General features: G+C 55.4%; 1 protein-coding gene across 4 annotated transcripts; it reads left to right on the forward strand.

Moving 5' to 3' along the window:
- The first annotated feature begins 2,060 nt into the window (after positions 1-2,060).
- Fxyd6 (FXYD domain containing ion transport regulator 6) lies at positions 2,061-17,016 on the forward strand. 4 transcript variants are annotated; one of them, XM_090319420.1, is made up of 10 exons: positions 2,287-2,360; positions 7,272-7,373; positions 9,078-9,175; positions 12,384-12,446; positions 12,874-12,912; positions 13,038-13,112; positions 13,571-13,607; positions 14,447-14,496; positions 14,916-14,966; positions 16,178-17,016. In XM_090319420.1, the coding sequence occupies exons 4-9, from the start codon at positions 12,389-12,391 to the stop codon at positions 14,942-14,944; spliced, it is 288 nt and encodes a 95-aa protein (XP_090175546.1). In that variant the 5' UTR covers positions 2,287-2,360; positions 7,272-7,373; positions 9,078-9,175; positions 12,384-12,388; the 3' UTR covers positions 14,945-14,966; positions 16,178-17,016. The 4 variants fall into 4 exon arrangements, with proteins under 4 accessions (XP_090175548.1, XP_090175545.1, XP_090175547.1 ...); XM_090319419.1 differs by lacking the exon at positions 7,272-7,373 and having other exon boundaries at positions 2,275-2,360; XM_090319422.1 differs by lacking the exons at positions 7,272-7,373; positions 9,078-9,175 and having other exon boundaries at positions 2,061-2,360.
- The last annotated feature ends 2,051 nt before the right edge of the window (positions 17,017-19,067 follow it).

Raw genomic sequence — 19,067 nt, forward strand, 5'->3', positions numbered from 1 at the left:
AACTTGGGGAGAATTTTCCCAGCATGCACCTCCTGCCTCAGGCCCTTTGCAAATTGTTGCTTCTGTTCCTTTCTAGTGTTAGAATCATTTCCCCACCCTGCCTGACACCTCAATTCCTGTCTCTTTCACCTCATCTCCTTAACACCCTCTGATTCTTCTGCTTGTTTCTCAAATGCTACATCCTGCGGGCATTGAGCCACGTTCTAATTGCACCCGTATACATGGGTCCATCTGAAAGATATCTCTGTTACTTGTTAGCTATAAAGAACTGTTTCTTTCCTTGCCTCATTGTATCCCAGCACCCAGCAATGAGCAACTCTTCCTATCACTAACTGTGCCGGAAGAGCTGAGCATATGGTGACTTCTCTTAACCCTTGGCCGTGTTTATCTCAAGGTGTGTTTCTTTCTCCTCCTAGAAGGGAGATGTGATTTCCACTCCCCCTCAAAGCCCGTGTGTCGCTTTGCTGCTTTAATATATGAGATGATGACTGCAGTATTTAAGACTGGAGCCTTGGCTGTTTGTCACGAGATTTAGTCAGCTCTCACCCCCTGCAGTTGCAGGCTGCTAGCACTGTTTCTCAGGGACTTGGGAAGTAACTTGACCCAACCCTGAAATCCTCTGACAGGAAAGAGGCTGAACCAACAGGTGGCTGGGCTTTGGAGTTCTGAGCCATTGGCCTTTACTTTACCCAACTGGCCTGGCCTCTTATGTCCTCAGAGGAGTGGCTCCTAAGGCAATGGAGAGGTGACTATACTCTGGATTCAAGGGCTTGGGAGGGAGGGATGAATTTACTCACTCAAGGCCATGGGCCTGAAGGTGATATGGGAAAGGGCAGTTGTTACCAAGCTCACAGCTTAGAGATAAAGACAGGAATGGAGGAGTAGAAGGGGTGGGATCTGGCTAAATCATGAGGGCCAGCCAGACTGGAGGTCAGCTTTAATGAAAGGTCTTTGAACTGTCCCAGGATCTCAAAGAGCTTTGGGACTGGGCCATAAAGGTGTCCCAGGGGTCAGCTGTCCTCCCCAGGGTCTCCCTGAAGGCGAGGCAGGCTCACCCAGTTCTTTTCTTAGTAGCCATTCATAGCTTCTCTACTGCCCGTGGAGATGGTTGGAATTCCCGTGTATTTCCTGCCTTGTGGTTTTATCACCAGACCACTTATGAAAATAATTCCACCCTGGAGCCAGAGCCAGCAGGGACCCCAGGATGATCTCATTCCTCTCCTCAATTTCACAAAAAATGAAAACAAGCCCAGGAGTTTGGAGGGATTGGGTTCAGGGCTGGGTTTCTTCTGGCAGTAGCCATCTTCCCCAGATTTATAAAGGTTCCCTGTGACTCCACCTAGATTTAGAGAGGCACAGGCTCTTTGGGCAGCTGCTTTGTACCCAACCACAGACATAGGCACCCCCAGCCCCATCCAATGCCAGCACACATCTTCCTGCAACAGCCTTTACGAGTAAGGCTTCCTACACAGGAACCTGCTGGGTTGTCCTCCTGGTTTCTGCCAGTGGCTGGCTTCTATTCCTTCTCAGAAGTTCCAGAGGCATCGGATGGAACACTCACTGTGTGTGTTGGGGGCAGAGGGGCATCCTGGTCCACCCAGGGGAGGAAGCGGACTCCAGATCTTAACATGAGGTCCCCTCAAGGGAGGAGGCGGAGGCCTGCAGCTCTTCAGATTCAGAGTCTGTCATCTTGAATGGGGGAGGGGGAGGCGCTAGGCTGAAAAATCATATGCACCGCTTGGCAGGGCTTTAGGGTTGAGGGGGCCTTGCAGAGGGGATCTAGGCAACGAACCTGCGGTACAGGTGAAGGCCACACCCCTTAGAGCCACGCCCGTGCTGAGTAGCAAATGACAACTGTGATAAAAGCGGGCTCCCGCGCGCCCAGGACCGGGCCATGCACCCTACTTTCCAGGGCGCGCACCTAGGTGGGCTGCGGAGGCTGGGGCGGGAGGTCTCCTCGTGTTTTACCGTATTGGGGAAGGCTCGATCACCCTCCTAGCGTTTCCTTTCACCCTCCCCGGAGGAAAAAGGCGAAGCCACAACCCCGACCCAGGCTCGGCCGCCGCCTCCGCGCGCCTCTCCTGTTGCTTCTGCGCTGAGCGAAAATCGGCGCGCACAGGGGAGGGGTCTGCGCGGGGGACGCTTCCCAGAAGCCACCGGACCTCGGGCCCCCCAAGAATCCATCCTCGGAGCATCCCCCCCACCTCGGGTGAGCCTTGGGCCCGCCCCCCCTCGAGCTGCCGGAGGCGGGAAAGCGCCCAGGCCGCGCCCACCGCCCTGCGCCCTGCCCCCAGCCGCCACTCCCGCGCCTCCGATCCCTGCTGTCCTCCCGGGATCGGCTTGGGGGACCCTCCGCGCAGGTGAGTGCTGGGGACGTGGGCCAAGGCTGCTCCTTCTTCCAACGGGAGGGGGCTCGGGTGGGGTCCGATTCCCCCGCGCTGGGAGCCACGGGTCTTGTTTGTGCCAGTGGTGCGCGCGCGCGCGCGCGGGCCTGGGGCAGCGGCGGCCTCCTCCCCCCCGCTCCCGCCTGGCAGCCCGAGTGGATTTGGGGGGCTGTAAACAAGGGGGTGGGCGTCGGAAGTAGCAGGGTCCTGGGAAGGGAGGCTGTCGGGTTATGGCTGTGGGAGGCGATGTTGGGGTGATGGCGGTGGCTGGGAAATGCTCTCATTGCTGCCCCGAGCTTGGGGCTGGGGTTTCAGGAGAAGGCAAGAGGGCAGCCCCTCCTCCCCCACATTTGTTTAGAAGTTTTCCTTTATTACGTGCAAGTGTGGACCCTCGCGGAGCAGGGCTGGGATGATCAGAGCAGCGAGTGTGGCCCAGTGCCAGTGTGGACACATCAACAGAACAAAATGGAACTTGCTGGCTGGGTGTTTGTCAGTCTGGGGTGTGGGCTGGGCTGTGGGCAAAGAAGCTGGCGGCAAGGCTTAGGGATCCCGAGTGAGTGTGCATCACCCCTTTCCTCCTTCCTGTCTGCAATTCTGATTGCGCTCCAGGAGCTCTGGTGGGTCCCCCACTCCCACCTTTCCCCAGTGGGGCCCCGGTGGTGGCACCTCCCCCTTTGTGTCTCCCCTAGCTCTGGAAGGGCAGCCTGTGGCTCCCAGCTCTCTTCTGCTCTTACAAGTGGTAGAGCAACCTTGCTGGAAACGCAGAGTCTGGCCAGCCAGACCCCAGGGCCTGTGGCTCCTGGAGGCTTTTCTCTAGAAAAGTGGCCAGTCTCTGCCTCCTTTGTCTCCTGCAACTGGCCCAGCCTGGTTTTCCAGGTTGGTGGCTGGATTGGTGGGTGCCCCAGACCCTCTGCGAAAGGACCCTCACCTTGGCCATATTGTGTATGTTGAATGTGTGTCTCTGTTTCACAACTTGGCCTTTTGCACGTGACCTGCCTGGTGGTTGCCATGGAAACCCCTCCAGTTCTCAGCCTCCCTGCCTTTTCTGCCCATTCCTCCCCTCCCCTATTACCTCCCCTCCCCCAATATGGTTGCCTGGATACTGGTTATCCTTGGCTTCTGAAAGAGGAGACCCTGGAAATCTGGCTCCCACTTCCAACAGGTGACCCTGTCCCTCTCCATCCACCTGACACACTGTCACAAGCATTACCAGCACATGCTACGAATAGCACAACACACCCCCTTAACACACCCTCACTCACACACACCCATGAACACACATGCATCATACCACATCTGCACCACACACACCTAACACACCATATCACACCACCTAACGTGCTTCCCTTGCACATGCCTTCATTCTGTGTGCATTCACACTCATCAACATGAACATATGCTTACACACACACACACACACACACACACACACACACACACAGTAGCAGGAGATGGAGGAAAGGGCACCTCCAGATTCCTTTACAGGTGCCAGAATTGAGTGTGGGCATAGACATCTCCTCATGCTCAATTGTCCTTTCCTTGAGGCTCCAGGCTCTTCCTGCTACCGTGCCCCAGAGCTAAGATGGGCTGGGAGGAGGGGAGCCCCAAAAAGGGAAGTTAGGGTTCCTGATTTGTGTCTGAGGCTCAGGCCGCTCCCCCTCACCAAGTCACATTTTCCTGCTTCCGGCTTGACTTCTGCAGCCAGATCAGTGCTTTTGGAGAGCCAGAGCAGGTTTTCCAAGGAACCCTGGCTGACTGGAGCTTATGTGAGACTTGGGCCTTCTCTGGTCCTTCCGGGGCAGGTGCCAGAAAGAAGAATTTCCTTCCTAGTTTTTATTCACTATTTGGGCTGGTGGAGAACCCATTTTCTTCAGTCATTCGGTGAATTGGGTGAATCATCGTCCGCCTGTCAATTGTTGGGGAACACAGCAGAGATGAGAAAGACAGTTTCTAGCTTCTGAATCAGATTTCTCAGGGGTCTTGAAGGAGAATCTAGTCAGGATATAGGTGGGGAAATTGAGGCTTGGGGCCTCCGTCTCACTAGTGGCACAGCTGGCCTGGCCCTGACAGAGCCTATCCCTTTGTGTCTCATGTAGCTGTCAGGCAGGACTTTGGATCCCCCACTTTCTGGTCTGAATCTCTTTTGGAGATTGGGGCTCTCCTTCCTAGGGACATGTGAGAGCCCCCTTGTTGGCTCAGACATTCAAAGCCTGTACTGCTGTGGCAGACTTGTTAAGATGAGCCTAGAGTGTGGCAAGGAGAGGGGAGAAGGAACAGTTCACTGGACCCCAGCAATTCAGCCTACTGTATCCCCCCATAAGTCTCAGCACACACATGTGCTATCCCCAGTCAGCTGGACTCTGCTGGACTGTGTCCAGGGCGCCTGACAGCCCCTGGGACTCCTCAGCTTGCAAGTCACCCATCGCCCCAGAGGAAGCAAACCATTAGCCCTGGCTGACCCCAAGGACACAGAGTCTGGAGGCACTGAGGAGCCACTCAGCTCTGATCAGAACCTTGCATCTCCCAAGGGCAAATGCATTCATTCCACCTGTGTCCTTTCGGATATGAATTGGCCCTTGGGTAAATTCTGAAAAAGGGCAAATTGGGTGTGTGTACCAGTAACTCTTAATCCTTCAGGAACTTAGACCTCCTTTCAGGTCTGCTCATTGGGAGTCTCAAGCATGATGTCTATTTTTTGTGGGTCATGGGGCTTGAACTCTGGGCCTGGGCACTGCCCTTGAGCACTTCAGCTTAAGCCTATTGCCCTACTCCTGGGCCTGGGCACTGTCCCTGAGTTCTTTAGCTCAAGGCTACCGCCCTACCCTTGAGCCACAGCCCTACTTTCCCTTTTCTAGTGATTAATTGGAGATAAGAGTCTCACAGTCTTTAGTGCCTGAGCTGGCTTTGAACCGCAATCCTTAGATCTCAGCTTTGAATCACAGATCCTCAAATCTCAGCCTCCTGAGTAGCTAGGATTATAGGCATGAGCCACTGCACCTGGCTCGCAGTGATGACCTCTAAGGACATCTTCCTCTCCATTTGGGTAGAGTGTACCTTCTTGAAAGAGACCCCTTTTCTCTCCACGTCCCAAGATGGACTCATTGCTTCCTAATACTGGGAAACCAGAAAACGTTCCCCTTCCACCATGGGGCAGGTGGCATCTGAGAGACCCCGAGGATTTGCTTCTCTTGGGCAGAGGGAGCCAGCCCTCCTGAACAGGGCTCCGTCATGTCTGCTCTGCCTGGGCACACAAAAGGGCTGGCCTTTTTGAAGGATGTCCTCTGGAGGAGAGAGGCCCAGGCATGGCATTCAGTGGGTCTGTGAAGTCCTCTTGGCCCCAGAAACCTTGGCTGGCTGGACGTTTGCAACACAAGATGCCAGGGGCTGACACCCCACACTGGCCTGGCCCTGGCCCTAATGGGAAGCAAGGCATTCCTGGCATGGAAGCTCTGACCTGGGAAACATGAATCCACAATGGGAAACTTTTGTCTCAAAAACTATGTGTGTGGGGGGGGAATTGGAGCGGGGGTGGGGGGGTGCATCCGGATACCAAGCTGGGCCTTATTCCAGCTCAAATACCTGATTTGGGTGGGGAGAGCAAGGGAGGAGATGTAGGGGAGTAACTGTGCCTCTCCTCCACCATTCCCCGCTACAGGGTGAGCTAGGCTTGGGTTGAGAGACCAGAGGCAAAGTCTCAATTTATTCATTCTTGCAGTGTAGCAGTTCCTGTGGATTACCCAAGGCCTCTCCCCCCGCCCCCCCCAGCCTTCACCAGTCCCCTCCTGCTCAGGAAGAGCCATGGGGGTGGGCTGCCCCTTCAACCCTTTCTTCAACGCTATCTCCAGGAAGTCATTGTACCCTCTTCCTTCACAGGAGAGACCCCCAGTTCACACCCGTGTGCACCCACGGGCTCACTTCCTCACACATGCATAATCTTCCACACCAGACTCGAGGCTCGCACATTCCCACACACCTCCCCTCCTCACCCAGCTGCTGTCTCTCACCAGTCCTGGTCCCTTCCTTCGCTGCGTCTTTGCAGGCTGATCCATGTACTTGATGATCTGGAAGCTCTGGTCCCGTCACCTCCAGGCCCCTGGCTTTTCATCCCCAGTGAATGACAGGTGTAATCTGGCTGCAGTGGCCTCTCTGGGCACTTTCTCTGGGTGCTCAGCCAGACCCCAGGTTTTCCTGTCCTTGGTCCTGGCTGTGGAGCAGAGAATGGTGGCCTAGGGAAGACATACACACACTTGGGCTGTGATTCTGGATTCTGGAGCTTTCTGGCTTTTCACTTTCCCGAGCCTCTATTGAGTCACAGAGCTTGAAGCTTGAGCGGGTAAAGTGGCACTGTGGTGCTGAGCACATAGTAGATGCCACCCACCGCCACGATGGTAACTTGTCTCACTGTTGATGACATTGCGGTGACGTCACCACCCAGGGCTCCTCCCACAAGCCCAGTCACACCAGCTTTCCACTTCTCCATATCCCGAAGGCTCCGCTCCCTTACAGACATGCCTCCACCCCACTTCAAGACAAGGGTCTGATCTCCCCCCAGATTCTCTGCAATTATGTGCGAAGAGACCTCTTCATCACTGGTGGGTGTGGTACCCTTGTCCTCAATTCTCAGCTCTCTTCCTCTCCCCCTTACCCCCGCCATGTCTTCCCACGTATTGCTCAGGATTCCTGCATCTGGGAAAGGTTTGAGGCCTTAAGTCAACGGAGGCAGGCTGATACATCTTCCAATTTGGGGATTTGACTCAGACGGCAGAAATGAGGACGTGAGGGACTGAGGTTTATTTTTGGGGGGGGCGGAGAAGAGGGTGCCTAAGTGCTTCAGAATGTCTAAACTTTGCCAAACACAACCCACATCTATTGTTTTGTAACTTGAAGAAATTGATGCTGAAGCATGCATGCATCCATCCATCCATCAGTGTTCATGGAGTAGCTGCTACATCCATCCAGAGATACCTGGAGGCTAACTTACCTTCCAAGGTATGTACACACACACACACACACACACACACACACATACACACACACGCACGCACAGGGGTACTACAGGATGAGATATGGACCCTTGGCTTTGTGGGGTCAGGGGAAGGAGGTTGAGAGTGGGGAGGGAAGGGACACGGTTGGAATACGTCAGAAGTAGACAAACAGGCTCAGGCCGTAGCTCCCCTCCTCCCACCCTGAGGTAAGGCAAGCCTGCTGCTGTGCAGGAAATTTGGAAATCAAGATGAGGACGACTATCTGCTGAAACCTGGGGGTTAGACCCCAGCCTGCGAGGAACGGAGGGAGTGGGATGTGAGAGCAGATCCCTAGCCACATGGCTCGCCTCCGGGCGGTGAAGTGTGGGCCTGGCCTCTGGGCCCCTGGCCCAGCAGCTGCCGCTGGGGCTGCTGCTCTGGCTTCTGTTGAATGGCGCATCGCCAGCCATGTGGGAAGGGAAAGTGACCTGTCCCTGCCAGGCAGAGTCACACCCACCCAGCCTGCCTGGACCACAGTGTATCTTCTATGCAGTTGTGCCCCCCATCTAGGCACAGGAGGGGGACTGAGACCCCCTGGGACCAGCAGGTGCCCTGGACTCTGCTGCTGGCAGAAGGCCGAGTCTCATGCCATGACACTCTGGCAGCTGTGCTCTGGTCCTGCTATTCCCAGGGCTGTTGTGAGAAGCCCACAGAGAGGGTGGGGGGGGGTCCTGGGCTGGTATTTATTTCCAAGACTGTCATATTGGCAGTGCCAGTGCTGTAACAGGGACCCTTGCACCTGCCAGTGGGCCGGCTCTGGGGGGCTTTGGGCTTGGGAGTTTGTGAACTGTTTTCCTTCCCGAGGAAGAAACTTCATTTCCCTTCCAGCTCAATTCTTTCCTTCTTCTTTGTTTTTCTGCCTGTGGCCAAGTTTGGCTTTGGCAGAAGCAAGTGCTAAAGCTAAAGGTTAAAACAACAAGTCCTGCTGTAATAGGTAGCAGTGCCTGGCCCACTCCACCCTGTACAGTGGCCAGACTGGGTGTCAGTTCCAGAGAAACAGCCAGGGGCCACCTGGATGCCCGACACAGCCCCAGGCCTCTCTTCATAAATGGGGAGAGCTGGGCAGAACCCCAAGCATTGGGCTATTCAGGGGGACTCTGCAAGGCCTGAAAGCCTTGGGACTGGAGACTGGAGGGAACTCTGAAGAGGTGGGGGCAGCATCTGGGGTGGCAGCGGGTGCCATTGCCCAGCTGCCTTCCGGGCAAGGCTGGGAATTCAGAACCCCACCCTCTGCTCTCCCCTCTCCTCCAGGATTTGCATCCTGTGTCCTCACCAGCTCCTCTCTGGGACTTTGTGTGTGTCAGGGATAGGAGGCTGGGGGGTGGGGGGGGGAGGAACCATTTCCAAGCTAGTCTATTAAACAGAAGAATTGATGTTTAATTGTTTATTTGATTGAGGGAACAGGTTGCATTTCCCTTCGGAGGCCACAGATCCATCATTGGCCTCTGGTCCAAACCCAAAGCACTTATTTTAAAAGGCAGCTTTAAAAGGCTTGGCTAGCTCTTGGCTTTAGGGCCAGGAACTAAAGACACCCGAACTGTTACAGAAGGTTCGGACACGTGGCCTGGGCCCTGTGCAGGAGGCGAGCCGGTGCAGGAGTGGTGAGATGGGGAGAGAGGACAGGCTTTGCTTTTCCAACTGATTTTAAAATTTATATTGTTTGTCTTAGAACACACTTCCTTTATTCATTGGTGCCAGTAACTGGAGTTTGAACTCAGAACCTAAGTTCCACCCCTTGAGTAAGACCTCTGCTTCTGGCTTTTTCTGGTGAGTTGGAGATAAGAGCTTCTCAGATTTAGGCTGGTTTTGAACCTGCAATCCTCAGATCTCTTCTTTCTGAGTAGCTAGCATTACAGGCGTGAGCAATTAGCACTTAGCTTCATTCTCTCTCTCTGTCTCTCTCCCTCTGTCTCTCTGTTTCTGTCTCTGTCTCTCTCCCCCCCCCACCCTCTCTCTCTCGTGGTCACAGTTGGGAATTAGAGTAAACAGGGAAGGAAAGGGAGTGCTAAGTACCAGGAACAGAATGTACAAAGACAGGAAGCTAGACCCACACACACAGGGCAGAAGGTGGAAAGCGGATGATCGGCACTGAAAACAATAGGAGAAAATACAGGCAGGGTCGAAAAGCAATAAACACATATACCACAGAAGGAAAGCTTGACTTCAGGCCCACTGAAGCATCAATGAGAGCTGTGAGCTTGCGAGGACGTAAACCCAGCACCCTCTAGGGGACTGGCTATGCAGTCATCCGAGTCCAGGACAGAGCAGGGCGAGGCACTTAAAGACGTCTGCTGTTGTAGAGGAAGGCAGCGGAGGGCAGCCAGAGGTGGGTAATGGGCTTTCATGGTAATTTGGAGCCTCTGTCTTCCACGGGGAGTTATCTCTTGTATTCTTGAGTTATTTGCACATTGGAATGGGTGCCCTGACGTTCCTCACCACTGCATGGACTCAGAATCCCATCGCTGTACCATCCCCTGGCTTCTCTCTCTGAGCAGTTTTTCACCCAGCAATTAAGTGAAATTATGTGACTCAGGGTTGGAGAGATAATTGCCGGAAGAGCACATCTGATTGTGTTCTGCACACATGTGCAGCAGGGACTGACACACACCCACAGGGCAGGAGAACCAGAGAGGAAAATGGATGTGGAAATCCCACGGCTGGTCAGGATGGCTGTTTACCTGCGCCAAGGCACATGGGACTGTGGAGATCCATGCTTCCTCGTCATGTACAAGAGAGGGAGTGGATAAACATGGAACCTCTTTCTAAGCATAGGATGGGCTGGTTGCTGGTGGCTCACGCTTATAATCCTAGCTAGCTACTCAGGAGGCTGAGAGCTGAGGATCATAGATTGAAGCCAGCCAGAACAGAAAAGTCTTTGAGACGTTTTATCTCTGGTAAGAATCCACCAAAAAGCTGGAAGTGGAACTCTGACTCTAGTGGTAGAAAACTAGCTCAGGGACAGCGCTCAGGCCCTGAGATTAAACTCCTGCAATAGCACTAAAAGAAACCAACATAGCATAGCCTAACTATCTAAAGAAGTGAGCAGCTGGGGAATGCAGAGGTTCAGGGGTCCTCACTCCCAGAGTTGACGTCTCAGGTGCCCTGTCCCTGCCAGCAGGTTCTCAGGGCCCGGGGCAAAGGCCCAGGTCCTCAAGGCAGTGTTGTTGTTGAATTGATACTGAGGCTTGAACTCAGGGCTTTATGCTCTCCCTTAGCTATTTTGCTCAAGACTGGTGCTCTACTACCATGCCTCCGTTTCCAGCTTTCTGGTAGTTAAGACTTTCCTGTCTCTTCCGCCTTTGAACCGTAACGCTCAGCTCTCAGCCTCCAGAGTAGCTAGGATTACAAGCGTGAGTATCACACTGGCATTCATCTCGGTGCTGTTCTAATGGGAAGTCTGAGTCCATGGAATGTTCCAGAGCCTGAGCTCCCTCTCCTAGCCCCACCTAGTTAGGCCCATCTTGTCCTTTATTCAGACATTCCTGCCTCTTCTCCTCCTGGCATTCCATAAACATTGGGCCCGGAAATAACATGGATCACCTCACCCCTCCTCAGCTCCCCTCTCACCCCAGCCAGTCCCAGGCCACAGAACTTTCTTCCTGGGAGGAGGAAGAGAGGGACGGGGCTGGGGGGGAGGATAGTACCCTGGTGGAACAGTGAGACAAAGACATCCGTGTCCCTGCAGAGGCTCTGTGTCTGTTCTTGGCCACTGGATGCCAGACTGATGCCAGCTGTCCCACCATTGGGAGTTTTCAAAGCATGCTGAGCGGCCAAGGGGCACCAGAAGAGACCTGGGGTGAGGGTGGGGGGAGGAATGGAGTGGTGCCTTCCAGGGTTTAGGAGCAGCTTGAAGATGCGAGCTGGGCCACTTTTTAAATCTCTGACAGATCTTTCTTTCGGTACACTGTAACTTGATCAGAAATGTTTAGAGCACAAAGAACACAAAGACAGGGCTGAACTCTTTAGCTTGGCATTCACTGTCCTCCACAGTCAGAATGAAAAACAACACAGAAGCCCCACCCTAAAGATCCATGCTATCAAGTTAGCCTTGGATTCTGTAATGCAAACAGCTGAAGCGGGGTTGTCCCTGTTGGAGTGTCAGGGGACATCACTCTTTTCTGCATGGCTGTAGGCCTTGGGCCCAGCAAGGTTGGGATGCCAACTTCTGCCCCCTGGTGGCCGAGAGGTGACGATCAATGGGACTGCCAGCTCCTGTTGGGGGGCCAGAGCAAGCAGAGGACTGACTTTTGCATTTATTTCTCCCTCCCTCCTTCCCTCCCTCCCTCCCTCCCTTCCTTCCCTCCTTCCTCCCTCCCTCCCTCCCTCCTCCCTCCCTTCCTTCCTTCTTTCCTTCCTGACCAAAAGGATTTGAACTCATTATCTGATGCTTTTCCTCATTGGCTGGCATGCTTTACCACCTGAGCCACACCACCAACCCCTTGCTTTTGCATTCCAAAGATGAAGCACGAGTCAGTGTAGCAAGGCCCAGTTTGAACGCAGGACGTCATACTTGCTAGACAGTTGCTTAACCCCTTGAGCCATGCCTCCAGCCTGAGATGTTCATTTACTGCTGTCTCTGATATGAAACAGAACTCCTGATGTTGGCTGTGGGAACCAGGCCAAGAAGTCCTCATCTTAATGACCTGGAGATGGCCACAGTACACAGGGTGGCCATTTCGAGGGCCTTAGGATTTCATGGCCCTGGCCCCGGGGCTTCCTTTGGGAGTGTAATCATTAAGTTTATGCCCTGTGACATGGGTCAGTTGTAGTGTCTGTTACTTGTTCTAAGTAATTGTATTGATTGGAATAATACTTTCAGAAGGCCCAGAGCCTCTGTAGCTTTGGTCTCTCCTCAGACCCTGAGCTCCCAGCGTGAAGCTGGCCTCCGGCTCCGGCATCTGAGGGTTGGGGTGTGTGTGTGTTTGGGTGGGGAGCTACGTTGTAGGGTGTAACGTCTTCCTCCTTCTGTCCCCAGACGCCATGGAGTTGGTGTTGATTTTTCTCTGCAGCCTGCTGGCCCCCACTATCCTGGCCAGTGGTAAGAGCCCCTGAGGGTGTAGTGGTGCCAAGATGGCAGACATGGGCTTTTCTGGGAGAAAAGTCTGGCCCTTTGGGGACCCTAAAGATCAAGGCTGTTCAAGCACTCCTTCCTTCAGTTAACTAGAAACTGACAACTATCTGTCAACCTCGATGCCAGTCGTGAGGCCTTCTTGGGTCTCAGTCTCAGTTTCCCTGCCTGTCATAAGAGATGCTAGACTGGGGGCGGAGGGGTAGTGCAAGACTCAAAAGGTGCCACAACATGGGCGCTCCATGAATGAAGCTGCAGGCTTTTCCTGCCCTTGGTTCCCAGCACCCCCCTCCCTCCGTGCAACCCCCAGCATCTCACCTTCCCGCAGACCTGAGAGGCAGGAGGGATAATTGCAGCGTGCCCCCTTCCTCTCCACACAGTCTGTTTTCCTTTGCAGCCACTGAGAAGGAGAAAGAAAAGGACCCTTTTCATTATGGTGAGTGGCCCCAGCAGGTCCGGGTGCAGGAGGTGGGGAATGAGGGCAGCCCTGTCCAGGAAAGGAGGTCTCATGCCCTGCCGGCTCTGCCCTGCCCTCATCTCTGGCCCTGCTTCCTTTGGCAGACTACCAGACCCTGAGGATTGGTGGACTGGTGTTTGCTGTGATCCTGTTCTCAGTTGGGATTCTCCTGATCCTTAGTAAGTCGGTTTGTCCCTTGCTCTCTGTGGCAGCCGAGCAGGTGGGGGCCTCTGTCCTCTGTTTCCTCCAGGACCTTGTGCAGGGCGAGGCCCACAGTAAGTGCTCAGTAAATAGTGATGCGTGCTCAGAGGAAACGTGGGTGAAACGAGCATAGGCAGGAAGGGCTGAGACAGTCAGTCATGGGAGGCAGGCGCTGCCCCCAGCGTGCTCTGAGAAGGGGGCTGTATCCTCACACTCGCCGGGTCTGCAGAGGGCATCTATGGGGATGACTCTACCATGTGGTGCTGGGCCATCCCAGCCGCTGAGTTCTGGGTAGACTAGGTTGCCGCAGACGCCGGCCAGGGTGCACTGGGCAGGTCCACAGGAAGTGTTTTCACCGCCCTTCAACCTGCCAGGAGCCTGGCCTTGAACTTACCCAGGTCCGCTACGATCTTCCATGGTTTCTTCTGCTTTGCAGGTCGCAGGTGCAAATGCAGTTTCAATCAGAAGCCCCGGTAAGGAGGAGAGGGCTGCGTTCACCAGTGTGACACTAGGAGGGGCAGGGAGGGCCAGGGGCATTCTCTTGGAGACTTGTCCCAGAGAGACAGAGTCAGGGAGGGAGGAAAGGGAGAGAGGGGAGAGGGAGGGAGAGAGACAGAGAGAGCAGAGACAGAGACAGAGAGAGAGAGAGAGAGAGAGAGAGAGAGAGAGAGAGAGAGAGAGAGAGAGAGAGAGAGAGAGAGACAGAGAGAGAGACAGAGAGAGAGAGAGAGAGAGAGAGAGAGAGAGAGAGAGAGAGAGAGAGAGAGAGAGAGACAGAGAGAGACAGAGAAAGAGAGAGAGAGAGACAGAGGTGGGGAGGGAGAATATGTTGGTTGTGGGTAGAGTATGAACTCGAGAATTACTTGTCAACTTAAGGATAAAGGAGGGATCAAAGTTTTGAGGACCTCTCCAGTTGAATGGAGAGGGAGGGGATTGGTCAGGAAGGTTCTGGCACTTTGTTTGGAGTCTGGGCTGGGAGAGAGGAAACAGATGGCCTCGTGGCCTCTCAGGATCCTCGGACCCTGTCCCTGCCTCGCTCAGTCACTGGAGCAGTGTCAACACTGGTTACTCCCTGTGCCCACACCACATCGTGCTCCTCTGTCCCCACGGCCCAGAGCCACACTGTGCACTCCATTCTCTTGGGAGCCATCCCAGAAAGGGGGTGTGCGAATTCCCTGTGACCCCACTGTGTCTAGACTTGTCCTTCCACCCTGCATGCCTGGGTTGGGTCTCAGGCAGCCGCGGCCCAGCGTGGAGCCTGGCCTGCCTGGCTGTGCCCGGACCCCCCTGACCCCTGGTCTCCCCCTGGCAGGGCTCCGGGGGATGAGGAAGCCCAAGCGGAGAATCTCATCACCACCAACGGTACCTGCCTGCCTGGGTGGGATGGGGGTGGCAGAGGGTGCCCCGTGGCGGGGCTCCGTGTGGGGAGAGGGCCCCCCAGAGCCTCTGTGGGGCCACCCCTCAGGGCTCCAAATAGGCTAGTGACAGCCACGACCCCATCTCACGTCACTCAGCCCCAGCAGGTCAGCACCCATGTGAGACAATTCAGGGACCCAGGTCCTAGTTCTTGCAATCACAAGGTGGCAGGGCGAGGACCTGTGCCACTCGAACTCACAGGCTGGTGTGGCTGCAGCTTGGGGTGCCTGTGGTAGGGGCTTCCCTGGACCACCCCCATTTGTCTTTGTTGTTTTGTGTTGCCATTTCACAAAGCAGGTTGTGAGTACAGGGCATCCGGATCAATGTCTCTACCCCCTTTCAACACCATCTGCCTTTCTTTCCAGCAGCTGAGCCCCAGAAGGCGGAGAACTGAGGTTCCGCCTCCAGCTGGGAAGGTGAGTTGCCCGGTCCACTCCTCCTGGGTCCCGGCCAGGGACTTCAGGTGGATTTTCCACTGGGCATGGCGGCTCTTTGGGGCCTTCTTTCAGGGTACTCCCGAAAGAACTATGCAGTCCTGAGACACCTGTCCCCACACCTGGGTTGCAAGCATTGGGCTCCAGGCTCAGCCTGGAGCTCATGCAGACAATTGGGGGGAGGTGGGCAGACACCCCAAATGCACAATGGCACGAAGACAATGGCTTCTGGATGACAGACCACAAAGTAGCTTGTGGCCTTTTAAGAACATTTGATTATGAAACTTCATGGGTCTGCTTTTCATGCTGGCTTCAGGCACTGTGTGTGTGTGTGTGTGTGTGTGTGTGTTGTGTGTGTGTGTGTGTGTGTGTATGCACATGTGTGTGTCTGTCCTTTGCATCTCTCACTGTAGGGGGTGCCAGAGTCCCTGCTTTCTAGTTTAACTTGATCTTAAATTGTAAATAAGAGAGATTTCTCTCTTACAGTGGCTTCCTCGGGATACTGGTGACGTGCATGTCTCTGTTGACTTCTTGCCTAAGAGCTTATGTATCCTCAGGACAGCTCCGCAGGTGGGGGCTCTGGAGCTGGCCCCAGTGGATCAGGCCTATAGGAGGCTCAGATCTGAGGATTGTGTTGTTCAAAGCCAGCCCTGGAAGGAAAAGCCATGAGACTCGTTATCTCCTTAGCTACTCAGAAAAAAGCTGGAAGTTGCACACGTGGTTCAAGTGGTAAAGCGTGATCCCTGAGCACAGAAAGGTTTGGGGGCAGCACCCAGGCCCTGAGTGCAAGCTCCAGTACCAGCAGCAGAAACAAACACAATAAAACAAACTCTCCTCAGTCAGTGGCCATGTGCAGAAGTGCATGGCTGTCACGCCTCCCCACACAGGGCAGCACAAATAGGAGAGGACCCAAGCCAGGCTGACCCTACCCCAAAGTGACCGAGGCAAAGAGGGGCTGGAAGCAGGGTCACGTTGTAGAGAGCCTGCCTTGGAAATGTGAGGCCTTGAGTTCCATTCACAGTGGCACAAAAATAAAACAGCTGAGATCTTTCTCAAAAGCCGCTTTCTCCTAAGTGAATAACTACGGGAGAAACGTACAGGGGCTTTGGGTATTTTGGGACAAAGAGGTTGTACTGAGGGCAGGGAGAGGAGCAAGCGAGGATATGAGGAATTGAAATTCTCTCCCTCCTCAGCCTCCGGAACCTGCGGCCAGCCACCTGGAGAAGACCTGTGTGTCCCTGTGCCTCTCCTGGTCCCCGCCTGGTCCCCTCCTCCTCCACCCCGCCGCGCTGTGTCTGTGTGTGCATCTACGTGTCTGCTGCCTGTGCTCTTTGTGGCTACGTGTTCATGGGTGGTTTTGTGTTCGTGGACAGTGGACTCTCCCGGACAGGAGCTACGTCATGCCGCCATCGGCTCCTCCCTGCCCCCCTCTGTGCCCTTTCAGCTCCCCGAGCCCAGTCCCTTCTGTGGACTTAGGGGTGAGAGTAGCCTACCTGTTCCACTCTGCCCCAAGTGTGTCAGAGGGTTTCTTAGCAATTGGAGGTTCCACGAAGGTGCTAGTAATAGGAAGCCCAGCCTTACTGATAGGCAGGCTGTTAGCTTCAACTGTGGTCATTTTCCTCTTGGGGCTTCCTCTTCTACCCTGGCTCTTTGGGGAACACCCAGAAATCTCTAGTCCAGGGCCTCCTGGCCCCTTCCCTATCTTCTGAGCAATAACTCTGGAGCCCTACTACCCTGTCTGGACATAGAGGGGAGGGGCAGCCGGGAGAGGAGGGTACCCCCCCAACACCGGGGCTGCCTGGCAGGGGTCCTGGTGGGAGTGGTGGAGGTGGTAGAAGCTGTAGTGCACCTGGGCAGTCCTGGCCAAGAAAGAAGGTCATGCTTAGAAACAACGCCAACTAGATCCCGCCCCGTCCTTTGTGGTCCCCTGGAAATGAACCACAACGAGCTGCCCCCCCCCCCAAGGACTGCTCTTGTGTCTTGTGACCCATCCTCCCCACACCAGAAAACAATAAAGCCTCATGGTTCCCAAGTGGCTGCTGGGTTTTCTCCGTCCCCCCCCCACCTCCCGCTCCCCGTAACCACTCTACAAGTAAAGTACTTGGTACTTGTGCTCCAACCATTAACATTGAAAGGTGCTGGCCTTGGTGGTAGGGAGGAAGGAAGATACATGGCCGCTGGGGAGGTGTGTGGCTACTTGGGCTCTCCTTACACAGCCTCCAGCTCTGCCTCTGACCCCCCTTCTTCTCCCGGTGCCCTCCCCTCCCCCACCCAGCTTTCTCCTCACCCCTGTGCCCTTCTCCCTTCCACTCTGTGCACCCTCCTACCCCCTTCCTTTCCCTTCCTCTACCCAGCACCCCTCTGCCCCCTTCCCTCCTCCTCCCTGCTCCATCTCCCCTTCCCCCAAGCCACCAGGGCTCAGCTCACAGCACACCTGCGCGTTAGGTGGTTCCATCTTGGTGAAGACAAATCCCTTGAGCCTGGAAGAGCAAGTCCCAGCCTTTGTCCTGGCTCAGGTCCAGCCCACTACCCTGAGGACCTGGGAAAGGGACGTAGGTGGGTCACTGAGGCTGTGCTTGGAGCTCTCACCCTGTCCTCTCCGATGCCCCCTCCTCTGGGAAGCTGTGCTGGAGTCAGGAGCCATGAGCTCCTTTTCTGCAGCCCTGTCATGTTCTCTTGCCCAGAGAGGGACGGCACAGTGCGTCTCCTGGGCTCGGGCAGTGAGCGCCGGGGTCCTGACTCCAGCTCTGACTCCAGCTCCCCCTAAGCCTGAGGGCTGAGGCGTGGGCTCTCCGTGGAGTCCCCCCGGGGCTTGCTGCAGGCCCAGGTGCTGCTGGCCTCTCTCTTCTGGGTTGGTTTCCATTTCTTGCGTGTTTTGCAGGTTGTACATTAGCACTTGCCAAGTTGTTCTTGGAAGAGACACAGACACAGGGTGAGAGGCAGCCCGAGCAGCAGGGACAGAAGAGGGTGGGGTGCCTGGCCAAGGCCCACCCCAAGGTGCTGGGGGAAGGGAGGGCTCTGTTCCCTGGGCCCAGGGGACCTCTCCAGCTGGGGCTGGTTCACCCCACCTTGGCCAGCTGCTCTGCCTCGCCTGCATGGAGAGGGGGGTGGGGAAGCAAGGTCAAGGTCAGCTGTGTTTGCCCCGGCAGGGGGTGGAGCTTCAGGAGGGCTCCTCCCCTCCCTCCATTAGGGTGATTCATGGCGGTCCCTGCCCAGCTCCAGGGTCAAACCGGTTAGTGCAAACCTGCCCCGGCTCCACCGCTGGCAGCGCAGCAGTGGGCACCTGCCAGGGTGTGATGGTGAGGCAGGTGATGCTGTCGTCCGGTGTCCTGAGGGCTCTGGAGGTGGACCCTACCCCCTCACGCCCCTCCCCCGCTATCCCTGCACTGAACCCGTGTGACTTCTGCAGACCCCAGCCTCCCCATCCTGTCCTTCCTCCTGCTTACCTGTGACCCCAGGATCCATGGAAGCCCAGGAGCCCCAGTGGACTCACGGGGTCTTCATGTGGGGTCCCAGGGCCCTCATGCAGGCATCCTGTCTCAGCCCTTCTACCTGGCCGGCCTGGGTTCAAGTTCTGACTTGTCCATAGTCACCTGCAGTTTCTGCCCTCGGTAACATAGGGGTCACAGAGCCCACCTGGTGAGGGGCGGGGAGGAGGGGAGCCCAGCTTTGGAATTCTTTAGAGTATGAGATGGACAGAGTTGGGCTCCTGGCTCAGTGAAGACAGTGGATAAACAACCATGCTGGTAGTCACAGAGCTACATCAGAGCTGTCTGCACCCTGTCAGAGGAGGGAGGGGAAGCTTGATGAGGATGGGCTTGTCCCCAGAGGTCTTCCTGCAGATGGTGGCTCAGAGCCACCCTTCAGACACCAGGATAAAGGTGGCTCTGGCAGGGAGGGCAGCAGTAGCTGCTGAGAAATGGCCTTGGTTCCAGTCAAGGCCAGAGGTAAGCTCTAACAACAAGCCAAGAATGTAGCTGTGGCCAGGTATCCGTGGTGGGGGAGACAGGTGGAATGGCTTTGCCCTTGATGCGGCCTGGTGACTTTGAGTCTTGGAGTACATTGCCCTTTGGCGGCTCCCAG

This window comes from Megascapheus bottae, chromosome 27 (genome assembly GCF_031878675.1).
Source record: "Megascapheus bottae isolate mThoBot1 chromosome 27, mThoBot2.hap1, whole genome shotgun sequence".
NCBI lineage: Eukaryota > Metazoa > Chordata > Mammalia > Rodentia > Geomyidae > Megascapheus > Megascapheus bottae.

What these genes read in the sequence shown, in the direction of transcription:
- Fxyd6 (XM_090319422.1), top strand. Translation starts at nt 12,389, where the DNA reads ATGGAGTTGGTGTTGATTTTTCTCTGCAGCCTGCTGGCCCCCACTATC. An exon ending in CCCCACTATCCTGGCCAGTG is followed by an intron (nt 12,447 to 12,873) that starts GTAAGAGCCCCT and finishes TTTCCTTTGCAG; the next exon opens with CCACTGAGAAGGAGAAAGAA. An exon ending in AAAGGACCCTTTTCATTATG is followed by an intron (nt 12,913 to 13,037) that starts GTGAGTGGCCCC and finishes TTCCTTTGGCAG; the next exon opens with ACTACCAGACCCTGAGGATT.